At 34.9% G+C, this 15,598-nt stretch overlaps 3 protein-coding genes across 6 annotated transcripts; 2 read left to right on the top strand and 1 right to left on the bottom strand.

Annotated features, from left to right (window-relative positions):
• Nucleotides 1–807: 807 nt before the first annotated feature.
• LOC109073251 (calcyphosin-2-like) lies at nucleotides 808–5,690 on the top strand. 4 transcript variants are annotated; one of them, XM_042775627.1, is made up of 11 exons: nucleotides 816–1,007; nucleotides 1,565–2,068; nucleotides 2,166–2,235; nucleotides 2,723–2,790; nucleotides 2,884–2,973; nucleotides 4,234–4,271; nucleotides 4,431–4,440; nucleotides 4,543–4,621; nucleotides 4,697–4,812; nucleotides 4,897–4,973; nucleotides 5,652–5,690. In XM_042775627.1, exons 4-11 carry the CDS (start codon nucleotides 2,771–2,773, stop codon nucleotides 5,675–5,677), a joined length of 456 nt encoding a protein of 151 aa, XP_042631561.1. In that variant the 5' UTR covers nucleotides 816–1,007; nucleotides 1,565–2,068; nucleotides 2,166–2,235; nucleotides 2,723–2,770; the 3' UTR covers nucleotides 5,678–5,690. The 4 variants fall into 4 exon arrangements, with proteins under 4 accessions (XP_042631558.1, XP_042631561.1, XP_042631560.1 ...); XM_042775626.1 differs by lacking the exon at nucleotides 1,565–2,068; XM_042775624.1 differs by lacking the exons at nucleotides 1,565–2,068; nucleotides 2,166–2,235 and having other exon boundaries at nucleotides 808–1,007.
• A 12-nt stretch (nucleotides 5,691–5,702) lies between these two features.
• LOC122148609 (calcyphosin-2-like) lies at nucleotides 5,703–7,618 on the top strand. Its single transcript, XM_042775628.1, has 3 exons — nucleotides 5,703–5,803; nucleotides 6,096–6,215; nucleotides 7,231–7,618. The coding sequence occupies exons 1-3, from the start codon at nucleotides 5,777–5,779 to the stop codon at nucleotides 7,354–7,356; spliced, it is 273 nt and encodes a 90-aa protein (XP_042631562.1). The 5' UTR covers nucleotides 5,703–5,776; the 3' UTR covers nucleotides 7,357–7,618.
• A 275-nt stretch (nucleotides 7,619–7,893) lies between these two features.
• Nucleotides 7,894–14,406, bottom strand: LOC109110554 (ceramide synthase 2-like). The gene is made up of 11 exons (XM_042775623.1): nucleotides 14,122–14,406; nucleotides 12,641–12,808; nucleotides 12,212–12,329; nucleotides 11,063–11,181; nucleotides 10,881–10,938; nucleotides 9,893–9,943; nucleotides 9,579–9,671; nucleotides 9,105–9,233; nucleotides 8,512–8,618; nucleotides 8,280–8,433; nucleotides 7,894–8,162 (listed from the first exon to the last, which is right to left on the bottom strand). Exons 2-11 carry the CDS (start codon nucleotides 12,802–12,804, stop codon nucleotides 8,052–8,054), a joined length of 1,104 nt encoding a protein of 367 aa, XP_042631557.1. The 5' UTR covers nucleotides 12,805–12,808; nucleotides 14,122–14,406; the 3' UTR covers nucleotides 7,894–8,051.
• Nucleotides 14,407–15,598: the final 1,192 nt, after the last annotated feature.

Raw genomic sequence — 15,598 nt, forward strand, 5'->3', positions numbered from 1 at the left:
AATAATAAAGATTAAATTGTTTTATTTGAATATGGTCTTCTTTCATTCAAGATTTATTTTTTTATTTTTTTTGATTACTTTGTTTTTGCAAGTTATATTATGTGAGCAGAAAGTTAGATTTTCTCTTTTGATGGTCGGTTAAAGGAGGTGTGTATTTTATTTTATTTTATTTTTTTGCATCTAGTACTTTTATATTTGTTTTTATTTCTGTATCTATTTAAATTTACACATTTACACATGTGAATGGATTGTTTTGCAGCAGCATTTTAAATATTTTTTAATAACTTATTTTTACCTATATTAATTTTGCAACAATTTTTGTTTACTAATATTTATTGCATTTATTTTGCTTTAAATTGTATATAAATAAACATTTACACAATGGTTTAATTTGCTGCAGCATTTTAAATATTTTTTCTGTAATAATTTTAGTTTACAATTTTTTTTATTTATTTTTCTCTTAATTGTAAACATCTACACATGAGAATTGATTATTTTGCTACATTTTTGCTTGCTTTTTTACATATAGTACTTTTGCAACTTTTACAATATTATTACATTTAGATTTAAAATGTATTTTTACATTTTAATTAATTATAGAAACGGGGTACTTACATTTTGCGTAATTACGTTTCAAAATGTGTTCCTTAATAGCATATTTTTATTATATTTTAGCATATTTTACTATATATTTTACTGTATTTTATCTTTATATACTAATTGATTTTATGCAAGTCTCATTCATGATAGTCTTCAAAAATGCATTAACACGGTATTTATTTTCCATTTAATTTGGGCATTTCAGAAGACGTTACCCACAATCCTTTCATAAGCACAGACACGTGTGATGGGTTTAAAATCACCACAGCAACAGGAGCGTGGAAGTGAAACCCGTCTTAAAACCATGCTTAAAACCTGTTAATTTGCACAACTGTTAATAGTGGACAGCACCACTAATAATGAAAGCAAACGTGAAATTTTCGCCTTTACAGAAAAGTGTGCAACAGGTAAGTGCGTAGTGGCTTTTTAAAACAAACAGAAGTTACGTGTTTTAAATATTATGTCCATTTATATGCATATTTATAATATATCTGGAACAAACCGCGGGCCGAGGCCAGGAGAGTAAGTTTAGAGAAATAATAAAAGCTACAAACACATACAGCGCTGGAAAAAATTAAGAACCCATTGCAAAATGTTCGGTTTCTCTGGTTTTACTATTTATATAGAGGTGTTTTTAGTAAAATTAACATTTTTGTTTTATTCTATAAACTACTGGCAACATTTCTCCCAAATTCCAAACAAACACATTGCCATTTAGAGCATTTATTTGCAAAACTGGTCAAATGAACAAAAAAGATGCAGTGTCTTCAGTCCTCAAATAAAGTAAAGAAAACAAGTTCACATGCATTTTTTGTTATCAACACCATACTAATGTTTTAACTTAGGAACAGTTCAGAAATCAATATTTAGTGGAATAACCCTGATTTTCAATCACAGCTTTATGCCAACTGTGGCTTTGTTTGATGGCTTGTGACCATCCATCTTCCTCTTGATCACATTCCAGAGGTTTTAAGTGACGTTCAGGTCTAGAGTTTGGGCTGGCCATGACAGGGTCCTTATCTGGTGGTCCTCCATCCACACCTTGACTGACCCGGCTGTGTTGCGTGGAGGATTGACCTGCTGGAAAAACCAATCCTCAGAGTTGAGGAACATTGCTTGCAGGTGTTGGGCAAAGCTGAAGATTGGACTCATCAGAGATGATTCAATTCTGATGGTCTTTTGCAAACCCCAGCCTGGCTCTTCTTTGCTTCTCATTGATGAAGGGCTTTGTTCTAGCTTTGCCCTGTCCCTAGGAGTCATACATACATGCCATACATGTAGAGATGCTGATTTAAGAAGAATTTGGAGTGGTCTCTTTTTTTTGTTTGTTTGTTTTTCAGAGCTGTATAATATTTATCTGTAGAACCATGAGTTGTTCATTAATTATTTATGCAAGTTATTTAATAATGAAATAAATCACAGAGTTCCAGCGCTAAAGTTAGAGACCCTGCAAGACACGGAGGAGGAGGTGGGATAACAAGACATGATGCTGTGTAGTTTATTAACTTGATTACGCAAATAGAGTCCAAGTGGATTTAATGTACAGTAAATGTCGTTTTGAACAGCATTTCCCCATAATTCCAAAAGATGCTGCTATCAAGATTTTCACAGGAGAACTGACTGCAATCAAAGCAGGTACTCATTCAAAATGATCTTAAATCACCTAAAAATTACAATCGTGTCGTAATATAGGTCTCTTTTTTTCTGTGGAACAAAGAAGAATGATTTTAAAGTACTGCTATTCTTCTCCAGTACAATTACAATGAATAAGGCTTTCTTTTCTTTCAAGTAACAACATTTGTTTATGGTTTTAGTTACCTATAATAACCCTGCTGTATATAACTACAAGTGTTTAGATTAAGCATCTTGTGCCTTTTTATATATATATATTTTTCCCCCACACATTTATCATGTTCCTACACAAAAGCAATTTATGATTTTTTTTTCAAACATTTATTATGTTTCCACACAAAAGCAGTTTACTCTGTTGACCTCCATTCAGACCAAATATCTTTTACATGTTTTTGTTGTCTCCCCCTGGAGGAGGGTGTTTGTTATGCTCCAGAAGTCCTATGTGAGCATATTATGTGATTGGATGACATATTTATGTGTTTGTGAGTAGGAGGAGCTTACCGAGGACAGGAAACTGCAAACAGTAATTGAGCAGGTTATGGTGGATCAGCTGTCAAGGTCAGTATCCGTTCCTTTCTCTCTCTGTTCCATTTTTGTTCTCAGTTTGTGGTGAGTAATAACATCGTGAGGGTTTCTCTGATGCTCACGCAGGGCTGTCATTAGTGATCCGGAGCAGAATGCTGTGTCTGTCAGTCCCATGAGTGTCCCTCCACGCTACAGGAGAACTCTCAACCACACTAAGTAAAACCCACACACATACATGACTCAGACACTAAACGCTCTCTTTCTCCCCTTCTGTCTCATACTCATGGATTTGTAGAAGGTCACAGTGGTTACTTTCATTTTTATTTTGATATTTTTGTATTTTTCTACATAATAGATGTTTTTGCTAAGGAAAGCGCCACTATTATTATTGCTCATATTGATTTGAACAAATCACTAATCTTAAACTTTGGCAGCCGCATATATGCATGCAAAAAAATCACTCTGGACACCTTCACAACCACATAGCAACTCCTTTGCAGCTACCCACAAGCACTCAGTAATCGTGATGGCCAGTTTTGGAAGTACCACTCACATTTTCTTTAGAAAATATAATAGCATGAGAACATAAAAGTTCTCAGTTAGAATCTTGCAATTGTGTTGTCCAACATAATATTCGAAGGGAAAAATCTAAATTTCAAATACACATACACACACACACACACACACACACACACACATATATATATATATATATATATATATATATACATATATATATATAATATATGTCAGTTTACATTTTGATTTTACTGCTTTAGGTAAAAGCAGCCATTAAATCAAAGTTTCCCAAACTGGGGATTTGAGAGGGAACTGCAGGGGGTTCAAGATTTGATGAAAAGCTAATCATTAATATAATTAATGTAAAATTATGTTTTTAAAATAAATAATTTCAAATGAAAACCAATCAAAATAAAACATTTACTAAAAGATTAAACATTTTATTTGTTTACCTGTATTTCCGGGACCATTAACTGACATCAGAAAACAGTGAACATGCAAATGTGTCGTAAAATTATTGAAATATTAACTTAAAACTGTTTATTTTGAGTATTTGAGGTATTTCAAGTATTTTTGGTTTTTGAGTAAATATTTTAGGTCAAAAGGATTTGGCTGACAAAAAAGTTTTAGAACTACTGTGTTAAAATAAAGAAAGAAAGAACATTTTTAAAGCAGAAAGCAGTGGTTTTAAACCTCAATTTCACAAACAAAAATTACAGATTCATTCGACTCAATCATTTTCACTGATCCTGTCTTGAACCACCAATCTAAAATTTTTGCAAGACTGCTGTTTGTTTGTACTTCATTGCAATTATCTAAAATGCTACCAGAAACTCTAATTAAATATCCATAACTCATCTAAAAAACCATAAGTTACATTTACAGGAAAAAAATTTAAAAAAGGAGGGGTTTTGTTGTACCCAAAGTACGTTTGCATTTTATGTCTGCGGATAAAAGAAATCAGAAGTCTGCTTTCAAGCCAGGATTTTATCAAGGTAGTCACAGCTACTTACTTACTTTAAGCCATTTTTAGTGTTTTATTTTGTAATTTGCATGGGTTTGATATATATGTGTGAATGTGAAGCGTGTTGAAAAATTATTGTTTTCTTTTTTTTGTTAATAGTAAATGGTCGTGTACGAGTACCAAAATTTAGGTAAAAACAGGTAAGGCTATAATGCTTTGTATTTACACAAATACAGCTCACACATAGTTTTCCTCCACATTTAGGTGTCTGAAAAGATAATTGTGGATCAAAACTCTTTCAGATGGAACGCACTGCACTTTATCGCGCGTGGTGTGTATTTGAACAGAGGGAGGCCGTACTGCCCGCAGGACATCTCACAGGTTCACCACACTCATCATCTGTCACACACACATGGACTAATATTAATTCATTAACACTCTGCCTACATCACCCAGGGTGCCGAGCTTCATTTCTGTGCAGACGGCCCACACCTCCCACAAAGTCTGAGACAGCAGCCGTGCCTGACCCTCAGAGTTACTGATGTGGATAACACAGCCAAGGGAGCCCTGCTGTATGTACCACTCTCTCACACACACACCCACCCACACCCACACGTGCGCTAGTGAGAGGAATCAAGAGTGTTTCTTTGGCACAGAACTCAGTCTGGGGAAACTTTACATCGTCTCTCTGAAGAGGAAATCCACGATCGAAACGCTCTAAAGGAAATTCAAGGTTATTACTTAGCACAAGCCTTTTTCTTACACACAAACATTTCTTATTAAAATGCATACATATTCATCCAGAATGTTTCTCACCCACACAAACCTGTTTATAAGGTGATGTCATTTTTAATGTTAAAATTGGAGCTGTCAAAATTTCTGATCGGATTAATTGCATGACATGCCAATTGGTAAGGTGTCGCTTGTGTTCAAACATAAAAATAGTAATATTGTGAAATATTACAACTTAAAGTAATTGAAGTAATTTATTCCTGTAATTTCAGCATCATTACTCCAGTCTTCAGTGTCACATGATCCTTCAGAAATCATTCTAATAAGCTGATTTGCTGCTCAAGAAACATTACTATCAATGTTGAAAACAGTCGTGCTTCACATTTTTAATATTTTCATATTTTTTGTGGAATCTTTTCTGAATGGAAAACATAAATATATTTATTGACACTTTTGATCAGTTTAATGCACCCTTGCTGAAACTGGCTACTTTGAAATCAAATTCATCAATCTGGTCTTGCACCATGCGCATTACATTTTTAAGCTGTCAGGTTAAATTCTTTAAAAATGCACACTGAATGAAATCACACACTTCACCCTAAAGGGAGCTACATTCAATTAAACAGTCACAGAATGCTTGAATTGGAATCCAGAGCTCTGATTGTGGGATGTTTTGCAGGTACAGTGCATGATGGGCCAAGTTGACGTGCGTTTGGGATGTTTTTCAGTTTAAGTGGATTTTTGAAGAACTTAGATCTAAAGGCTGATAGTATTCAGCAAAAAGAGCATTTCAGGCGGCCTCTGATGGAGCTGCTGTGCCTCACTCCACAGGTAAAGAGAAATCAAATAATGCATAACATTGAACTCATAAGATGTATTTAGAAATATAAAAGCTCATTTCAAAACAAGTTAAAAAATAAATTTTGCATTTGCAAAAATCTATCTATCTATCTATCTATCTATCTATCTATCTATCTATCTATCTATCTATCTATCTATCTATCTATCTATCTATCTATCTATCTAGCAGAAGTGATGAGGCTGTAGGAAAGCATGTTGATGTACAGTAGCACATTATGTGAGCATGTTGAGTCGTTACATTAGCGTGTTCCGTGTGTGACAGGACTTCGAGGCGGTGTGGAGGATTGTGAGTCGGCGTGCTTTTGGGCGGGTGAACACCGCTGATGTGATGCGTGCTGTTACCAGGGAGATGGGCGAGAATAGAAAAGCCATCTTCCTGAAGGTACCAGACCAGCCAGACTGCTTTCGTCCTCCAGAGGACGCCGTCGAGCTCTGTTACTTATGTGACGTCAAAATAGAATGATTTGCGCATCTGACTCATGGGATCTGACTCCGTTTTCCGTTTGTCAGTTGTGATAAGTAAAGCTTGCAACATGTCAGCGCGAAACTTACAGCTCATATATCCTCCCATGCAGTTATAAATGCAGCGTTTTACTGAACCACCTCTGCTGCACGAGATGAGAACACTTTTATAATTTTCTGAGGAATGAAAGAGTCTGCTTTTGGGATATATTTCCTTCTTTCTTTAGTGCAAAATGTTTCCTCTGTCTAGATGCACTTAAATCTGTCACGTATCACACGTGCGCACTTCAATAAGCCGACAGGAAGCGGGTTATTGCGTTTACATGCCGAGCGAAATCGGGGTAAGAGGCAATAAAAAACTACCCGTGTCGACCCGTTTACGCCGTTTATGATCTTACTACCATAAAAGAAAACAGGTTACCGCGTTTACATGACCACTTGCGTTTTCGGCTTTCCATTCTGGCCATTTGCTGCTGTTTTGAATATTTATATCTTTCTCTCTCTCCTCTTTTTTTTCGGTTTATGTAAAGCTTGACCCAAATAAAACAGGCTCCATTTTCCTGAGTGATATTGAAAAATATAGAGGCAAACAAAGTTTGACACAGCACTTGGTGAGCCACTGGTCATTTAGTCTCTGGCTTACAGGCAGTGGTATTATAATTGAGTTTATTCAATGTCAGTCAATATTTCATGACAAACATTGAATGTTAAACTTGTGGTACTTCAGTATTAATTTCAAAAAGCCTGTATAGAGTTCATTTTACAGATACGATTAGGAATGAGTGTACCTGACCTTCACTCTTGCAACAAATTTACAAGAGTAATATTACTGCATAGACCACATGGATGATTGATGTTTATGAATTTATTACCATTCTTATGTCGAACTGTTGAAAGAAGCCGGTCTGAACCCTGACTTCCTGCCCTTTGTACAGGAAGCAGGAAAGATCACAAAGACTGTGTCCTGCGCTGAGTTTGAGGACTATTATGAGGGCCTGAGTATTGAAATCCCTGATGATGAAGAGTACATCAACAATATGAGCGCTACATGGAGTATCTGAGAGGATCTGCCTGGTTTATAGAATGACACTTTCTGAATATGAGTGAAATACTGAGATTTTTTTTTGTTTGTTAATAGTGTTTGTCACTATATATTACTCTTCATATTCATATTGTATTATTAGTATGCAATGTTGTATATTGCATAACATAGAGTACAATTAGAAAGTTCAGGGTCAGTAAGATTAATACTTTTATTCAGCAAGGATTCATTCAGTTAATCAAAAGTGACAGTAAAGACATTGATGTTACAAAGGATTTCTATTTGAAATAGATGCTGTTTGTTTGAACTTTCTATTCATCCTGATAAAATGTACCACAAAAATATTAAGCAGCACAACTATTTTCAGCATTGATTTTACTATTTTCAACTATTTTCACAATATTACTGTTTTTACTGTATTTTTGATCAAATAAATGCAGTCTTGATGAGAATTAGAGACTTTCAAATAAATGATGTATTTGTTTGGATTGGAGAATTATGAAAAGTTTTAATTTTTAAGTTTTAGTTTTTTTTAGTTATATCATTGCTGTTATTTTGATTAATAATTTGTATTTTATTTATAATATCTGTACATATACAAACCTTAATATGAAAGGCTATGTAAAAATGAAAAATTCACAGATGAATCATGTCCAATGTGGACATACATGCATGCATGGCATCAAAAGGCTATTTATGGAAGGTCTCCCTGTGTCAATGGCCATTAGACAGTCCGTTAACTGATCCATTAGTGTAGGTGTGTGTGTAGTCTTCCTCAGAACACTCCTCATCCTCTTCTTCATCGCTGCGCTCATCACCCTTCAGCTAAAGAGAATGAAAGAGAATTAATTTTGTGCATTTAGTTATTTATTTTCAAGAAAATCACTAAAATGCACATACTGCTTTATTAGTTATTTTATATGAAGAACAATGGAAACTCACTTTGCCGAAAAGAAACTTTTTGACCATGCGGAGGATCAGGGAAGCCCAGAACATGTGCAATAACAGCAGCACCACAAGCATGACGTTAAAGAAATAATAGCCGAAAAAGGGTTCAAACTGGTCCAGAGGATACACCCACGTACAGTGGATCAACCTGTACTCACGACACACACAAAATTTAACAAACGTAACCCTAAAACCTCCCACTCATTTACCTCTGTCACACACTTACCAGAAAGGGAAGATAATGAGTCTTGTTACCATGAAGACCAGAGCGAACACCACAAAGATACTGTTGCAGGTCGTCTCCCATCCAGCATAGTTGAACATCTTAGCAGATTCGAGAAACAGAAAAACAACAACACAAGACACCCTATACATACACTGACATTCAAAAGTTTGGGGTCGGTAAGATTTTTTAACGTTTTTGAATGAAATACAGTAAAAACCTAAATATTATAAAATATAATTTCAATTTAAAATAACTGTTTTCTATTTGAATATATTTTAAATGTAATTTATTCCTGTGATGCAAAGCTGAATTTTAAGCATCATTACTCCAGTCTTCTGTATCACTTGATCTTTCAGAAATCATTCTAATATGCTGATTTGATCATTCTAATATGCTGAAATAGAAAAATATATCTACTACAAGGAAAAAATATCTCCTACTATAAATACAATTATCTCCTTTAGTGTTCCACAGAAGAAAGTAAGCCATACAGGTTTGGGACGATGTTAAGATAAGTCAAATTTCATTTTTGGGTGAACTATCCTTCACTTTAAGACGTTTAACTCTTCTTTCGCTGTTTATCGCTCTCTCACCTCGAGTAGGACATCGGATGTGTCGTGTACCAGCATGACCAGTGTGCCAATGCGAATGTAATTGGCACACCAGGAGAAGGACAGCAGTGTTAGAGTGGCCCAGTGATGGACCAACTGCTCCTTAAAGTCCTACAAATCGACACAGAGAGAAATAGAGCTCCATACACTTAGAAAGGCATATCTCTCAAGATATGGCAACTTCATATTCCCATCAAGTTTTCAGTTATTTACAAATCCCATAAAATTTATCCGAAAGTGTATTAATCTAATGAATGCAAAATACTCATTTAGTAAAACTTCCTGCATTGAATGATATATTGCTTTATTTAATTATTGCTTACTGACTGTTTTATGATCTTATTAGCTGTGCTACCTGCAGACCTTGATGTGACCTTAATAATGTCATATACAAAATCTTTTAGAGAAGATGAAATCTTTATAACTGATAATGTAATGAAAATAGTGCATCCTTACCTTACGTTTTACATCTGCAGCCACACTGAACAGTAAAGAACCATAAAAACTCATCTCAATGATGTAATACCAGTACTGAGAGTCCAGCAGTGACTGCACACACACACACAGACACACACATACACACACACACAAAACAAACATATTTAAAAACCAACCACCATACAAACATGCTTGCACAAACACAACCCTCCCAGCACAGCATGCAAATATTCAGACTGGTTTTTCACTGTGCTTCGTACAGTATATTTGTTTTTGCTTTTAAAACTCTCGAATGTAGTGTTTTTTTCTTTTCTTCCATAGGTTATACTTACTTGTTTGGGAAATCCTGCCCACACTTCTCGTAGATCATAAAACCATGGTTTCTGTCGCACAAAACAATATCATTCAGAGTTTATTTATTTATTTTTCAAATAATCCCATGGAATAAAAATAAACACTAATATTTCAATCTGTGTATTGGAGATGAGGATTTTTCATGTTATTTTTTTTCTCGTAGTTGCATCGTTACGCCAGTAGGTGGCGTCAAGTGAACGAATCTTTGAATCATTCGAATCAACAGATTTGTTCAAAACATTGATTCATTTAATAGGAATTAAGTACTACGATTACTCGAAGATACTCGACTTTTGATTCATTCAAACAGTTCGGTGGTGGAGCAAAAATACTCAAACTAACCTTGAATATTATGTCTAAAATGTAAGTTACTCAGCATTACCTGCTTATTTATTGAATTGTTGTATAAAAGCAGTTTCATAGGCTACTCACAGACATGCCGTTGGTCTGAATATCACTGTGATAACCTGCAAGTTTGCTCTTGTGAATTTGTAAATTATAGGTACTTCAAAACAACAAATTTATTTCCGTGTCATTTAAAATCCAATTCAAAAGAGCCCACCCATAATTCTCTACCCTAAACCATAGATATGGTTGGATATGAGATTACATGCCTAAATTTAATACGCTAGTGTAGTAATAGTAATGCTTGTCTTAACAAATTAATGTATGTGTGTGTTTGGGTGTGTGCAGGGCCTGTCCATGCCTGTTATTGTCCCCGTTTGTGGATCTTTCTATCAGACTGGCGCTGTTCACAGTTGGGAAATGTTACTAATTACCCCACAGGCATTTCTCACAAACACACATGCTGATTCAAGGTCTCTCCTGAGAATCTCTGCATGTGCTGGAACACACACACACACACACACGCACGCACACAGCTGTTTGGAGGTCATTCAGATGTTCATATGCAGTCTGAGGTAACCACACACACACACACACACACACACACACAAAAACACTTACATCATATAAAGCCAGCACTCCCCCGAAAGATGAACACAGATAAAAGGCAAACCGCCAACTACAGAAAGGAAATACTTTTGTTAATAAAAGACATACACAGAGTTACAAAGGGTTAAAAGGTCAAATATGGCCAAATACGAATGAGTCAGTCAGGAAAGTTTGTTTAGTGTGTGTAAATATACCTGGCTTCTTTGAATTTCTTCAGTAGTCCGGGTCTGTCTTGGTTCCTTCGTCTGCGGAACCAGCGCTCCACCTGCCTTTCCGACCAGCCCAACTTTTTACACACACCTTTTATATCTGCCTAAGTACATAACATACACAAACATTACTGAGCACATATACTTAATATGTCAACGTGTCCTGGCCCTACATATATACATATGTATAGGACATATGTTTCTATTAGAGATGGTTGTTGAAGCCTGTTTATGTAATGCATTACAAATGTGTTCAAAAGGTGTTCCAAAGGTACACTGTAAAAAAATATTTTTCAAAGTTGTAAGTAAAACAAAGATTATTAGTATTTTACAACAAATTATGTTTTCAGTATTTCAAAATTGTGCATTTAATTCAGTGTGCTGTTTGCCATTCTTTGTAATTATTTCTGAAATTTCAATCAATTTCTGAATGAAAATAGTTTCAAATCCATTTTTTTCAGTGTGTTTGTAATACCTTATACATATTGTGAGACATTATATATTTTCATAAATAACTGAACTACTATTATAATACAGTATTATAGTATACACATGGTTACCCCTGTAAAGAATCTAATGCATTTTAAAATCTAATGGATTTAATATTTGAATTTAATCATGTGTTTTAATGCATTATACTGTTTATATTTAATGTTCTATTATAACGTATTGCCATTACTATTACAATAATTAATGAGAGCATTCAACTTATTATAAGGTATATTATTATACAATATACTGTACAGAAGAATTCTTTAGGGTAAATTTCACAAAAACTTGGCATATATTACTTGATAATTATTCTTAATTTATAATTAATTAGTTCATTAAAAATGTTTGATTATTATTATTATTATTATTATTATTATTATTATTATTATTATTATTATTCATCAAAATACGTATAAATGGAAGTTAACAAAGATTAAAAATTTTGGGGTAATTTGTTTAATTGTTAAAAATAATATAATGTAAAAAATCTTAAAGGTCCTTAAAGTAGTCTTTTTTTATTTTTATTTTTTTTCTTCTGATTTTAGGGTGGAATTTGATCTGAACATTTTCTGAGATTAAATGCGATTAGTGAGAATAAATCCATTATATGAATGCATTAAAAATGCGTGTTTCAGGGGTTACCTGTGTTGGATTTTTAGAGTGAGTTTTGTAGTATTTTTCCAGTATGGGGTTGTGTGACGCTCTCATGCGAATTTTGTCTTTAACCCCAAGAGCCTCAGCAACTGGCACCGCGATCAGCCTGTTGATTGAGGGAGAGGCAGCGAGACAGAGTCACACCTTCATCTGCTGTTAACCAGGGATGTTCACTGCACTTCAGTAATTATGAGGACATATAATACATGTTGTGTTTTGAATGCTGGCGTTCTCACCAGACTTATTAATTAGCTTAAGCAGTAAAGATTCCTTGACCAACTGGCTTTACCAGCTCAGTGTTCCTGATGAAAAGCATGGATATACATTTTCGTCAGCACTAATCAGCAAAAACCAGCTTGTAAATTAATGCTGATGTAAGCAGGTCTTTTCAGTAACATTTAGCTTGTGTGTGTGTACCTTTCATATAAAGCTCTTAAGCCTAGCAGCAGGACTGCTACAGGTAGAGTGATGTACAAATGGGAAGCACGGGCGTAGACACGCCCCTCACTGTCCTGTAGGTCCGCCCACATCACCGGCCTCGGCAACCATAGCCGATCCCACCAAAACCACTCACTGAGCATCACCCTGTGAAAAACACACAAACACAAAAACAGCATTTACATGTATTCATTTAGCAGACACTTTTACACGAAGCATCTACCGTAAAAATTTAGAATTTAGAAGAGGAAACAATGGAAAGCCATATTTGTGAGTAATAGAATTGTGTGTCATTCAAATCTGAAAGAGAATGCTTTTCCAGTTTCTGAATTTGAATTGGAAACATGATGCAGAATTGGAATTCAAATCTGTAATTCAAATGTACGAAAGCAGAATGAAGAATTAATTGAATGAACTGACTTGCAAATAAATTCATGTAACTGTAATTTTTAACTAGAAAAGCAAAGTTTATCAAGACAGACTTTGAAAAGGCTTGACAGACATGAAATTTATAGGCCTTGCAGACAGACAAACAGAGATAGATAAACATACTTTAGATAAAGCAAGGCATTTAGGTGGAGACAGTGATGGTAAATAATGTGGCCTCGTGGTTAGAGAGTTTGACTCCTAACCCTAAGGTTGTGGGTTTGAGTCTCGGCCGGCAATATGTTCACTGCTGTGTGTGTGCACTTTGGATGGATGGTTAAATGCAGAGCACGAATTCTGAGTATGGGTCACCATACTTGGCTGTATGTCACTTCACTTTTCACTATATAGATAGACAGACGGACAGACACAGAATAGAATATTTGGGTCCATTTTCCCAGGCTAATATAGTGTTATGCAATAGCTCCTGTAATAGGATACATACCTGAGCACAATACACAATAGAGAAAAATGAACACAGACACCTGCTAAACTTACTGGAAATTTCTGTTTACTAGTTTCTGTATCACTTCAGCACCATAAATTTAGTCCTTTAAAATCCAGAGGCTTTTTGCAACAAAGAAAATGTGACTTGTTTAACAGTGTCAGAAACATTAGTGGCAGACTTAATGAAAGATAAATGACATACAAATACTGAAATCTACTATTGCAAGCCGGAACAGATTGTGAAAAAGAACTCAAAACATATTTGAACAGAGCCATTTATGAGTCTCACTGGGAGTATCTGACTGCAGTACGGATCTGGACTTACATAAAGTCATTCAGACCCAGTCTGGAAAGCCGGCAGCTCACCAGAACAATAGTACCTAATTAATCTTGTATTACACATAAGGCAAAAGCAAAACACTCTGATTCAACTGTAGTATTTTGTTAAGAGCGAAAGCAGTGTAGTTATTGCATGTATTCTAATAGTAAGTACTGACAGTTTATTGTTACCATGACAAACAGATACACATAACGTCCCAAAGACTGATTGAAGAACACATGCCAAACAGAAACAAATGCATTCATACCTTCTTTCCCCTCTCTGATTTGTGTCCTCTTCTTGTTTTACACTCTTCTCTTTCCTCCTCCTGTTTCCCTGCCTTTTCTGTTGTAATTCTGTTCACACACACACACACCTTTAAGTTGATCCTCCAGAGTTGTGCCCAGTCCTTATGAATCCACTAGGTACTAACAGAACAAGGGAACTCTCTCCCTCTCATGCACACACACAAACGCTTTCACTGCATACCTTAACCCCCCACAAAGAGCTCATTGAACCGTCTGTGTGTTATTTGAAAGGGGGCCAGAGAACTGGATATATGGGAGGGGCCACAATCACCTCAGGTAGTCAAAGAAAGGGCGAGTTAGAAGGAAAGAGAGAGGACATTAACCTTGAAATATTGCATGCCCTAAACAGGTTAATAACTCACAGGTTGAATAAGAGAAATGTTCTCTTTGTTGTGACATTCTTACTTGGCAGTTAGTGTTTTAGTTCTTATTTATGCATCAGGCAGATGTGCTTTTATTCAGAACGACTTGGTGTGGTCAAGCTTAACAGTGTTTTTTATTATTTTAATATGCATTCCTTGAGATCCAAACCTGTGAACTTGGTGTTGCTCTGGTCATGCTATACCAGCTGAATTACAGGAACACTCTGCAGGTGGTACTCTGTAACTTGTGGGTGATTTGGTATGAAAGCATCTACTTTACTCTAGACAAAATCCTACAAAATCCAACTGAAAATTATTATTATTATTATTATTATTATTTTATTTTTTATTTTTTTACAGGACTTCAATAAAACACAAACCAGAATCTTTATCTTTTAGAACACATACTGTAGTTTGGGTTTTTTTCTTAGCAGTCAGATAAAATGCCCATGTAAAACCTTAAAAGTCATTTAAAGGAAATTGTTTAGGATTTTTACATTTCTATAGCGCCCCCTGTGGGATTTTTAACTGTACATTAGCAAGCCAAGTGTTTAAAGAATTTCTTTGGTTCATAATTTTGAACCAATTAAGATTCCAATGGAAATTAACCAAATCAAACTGAAAATCCTACAGAATCCTTGAACTCCTACTGGATATTGTATAATCCTTATCAGAACATGTCTTACTGGATAGATAAAGGAAAATAAAGATAAAGGAAATCTTCTGTTATCTTCTAAAGCTTCTATTGTCCTCACTGTAAGTCGATTTGTATAAAAGCGTCTGCTAAATAATTAAATGGAAATCCTACTGTTCTTTAAATTCCGTTTAAAATCTTACACAGGCGTATTATTCTAATGGTTATCACAATGGTGCTTTTAGTAACTAGATCAAGTTTTTAATTTTTATCAGATGGTGTTGGTTCTAAATTATGATCCCGTATGAATCTTGTATAAATTCTTATAGGATTTTGACAACTGTTATTAATGCATAAGAGAACATTTCAGTTTATGATTCTTGAGAAAATTCCTCTTTTGTATTGGTTCTTTCAGACATTTCCTTAATATTTTTTACTAGG

The sequence above is a fragment of the Cyprinus carpio genome, chromosome A18, assembly GCF_018340385.1.
Source record: "Cyprinus carpio isolate SPL01 chromosome A18, ASM1834038v1, whole genome shotgun sequence".
NCBI lineage: Eukaryota > Metazoa > Chordata > Actinopteri > Cypriniformes > Cyprinidae > Cyprinus > Cyprinus carpio.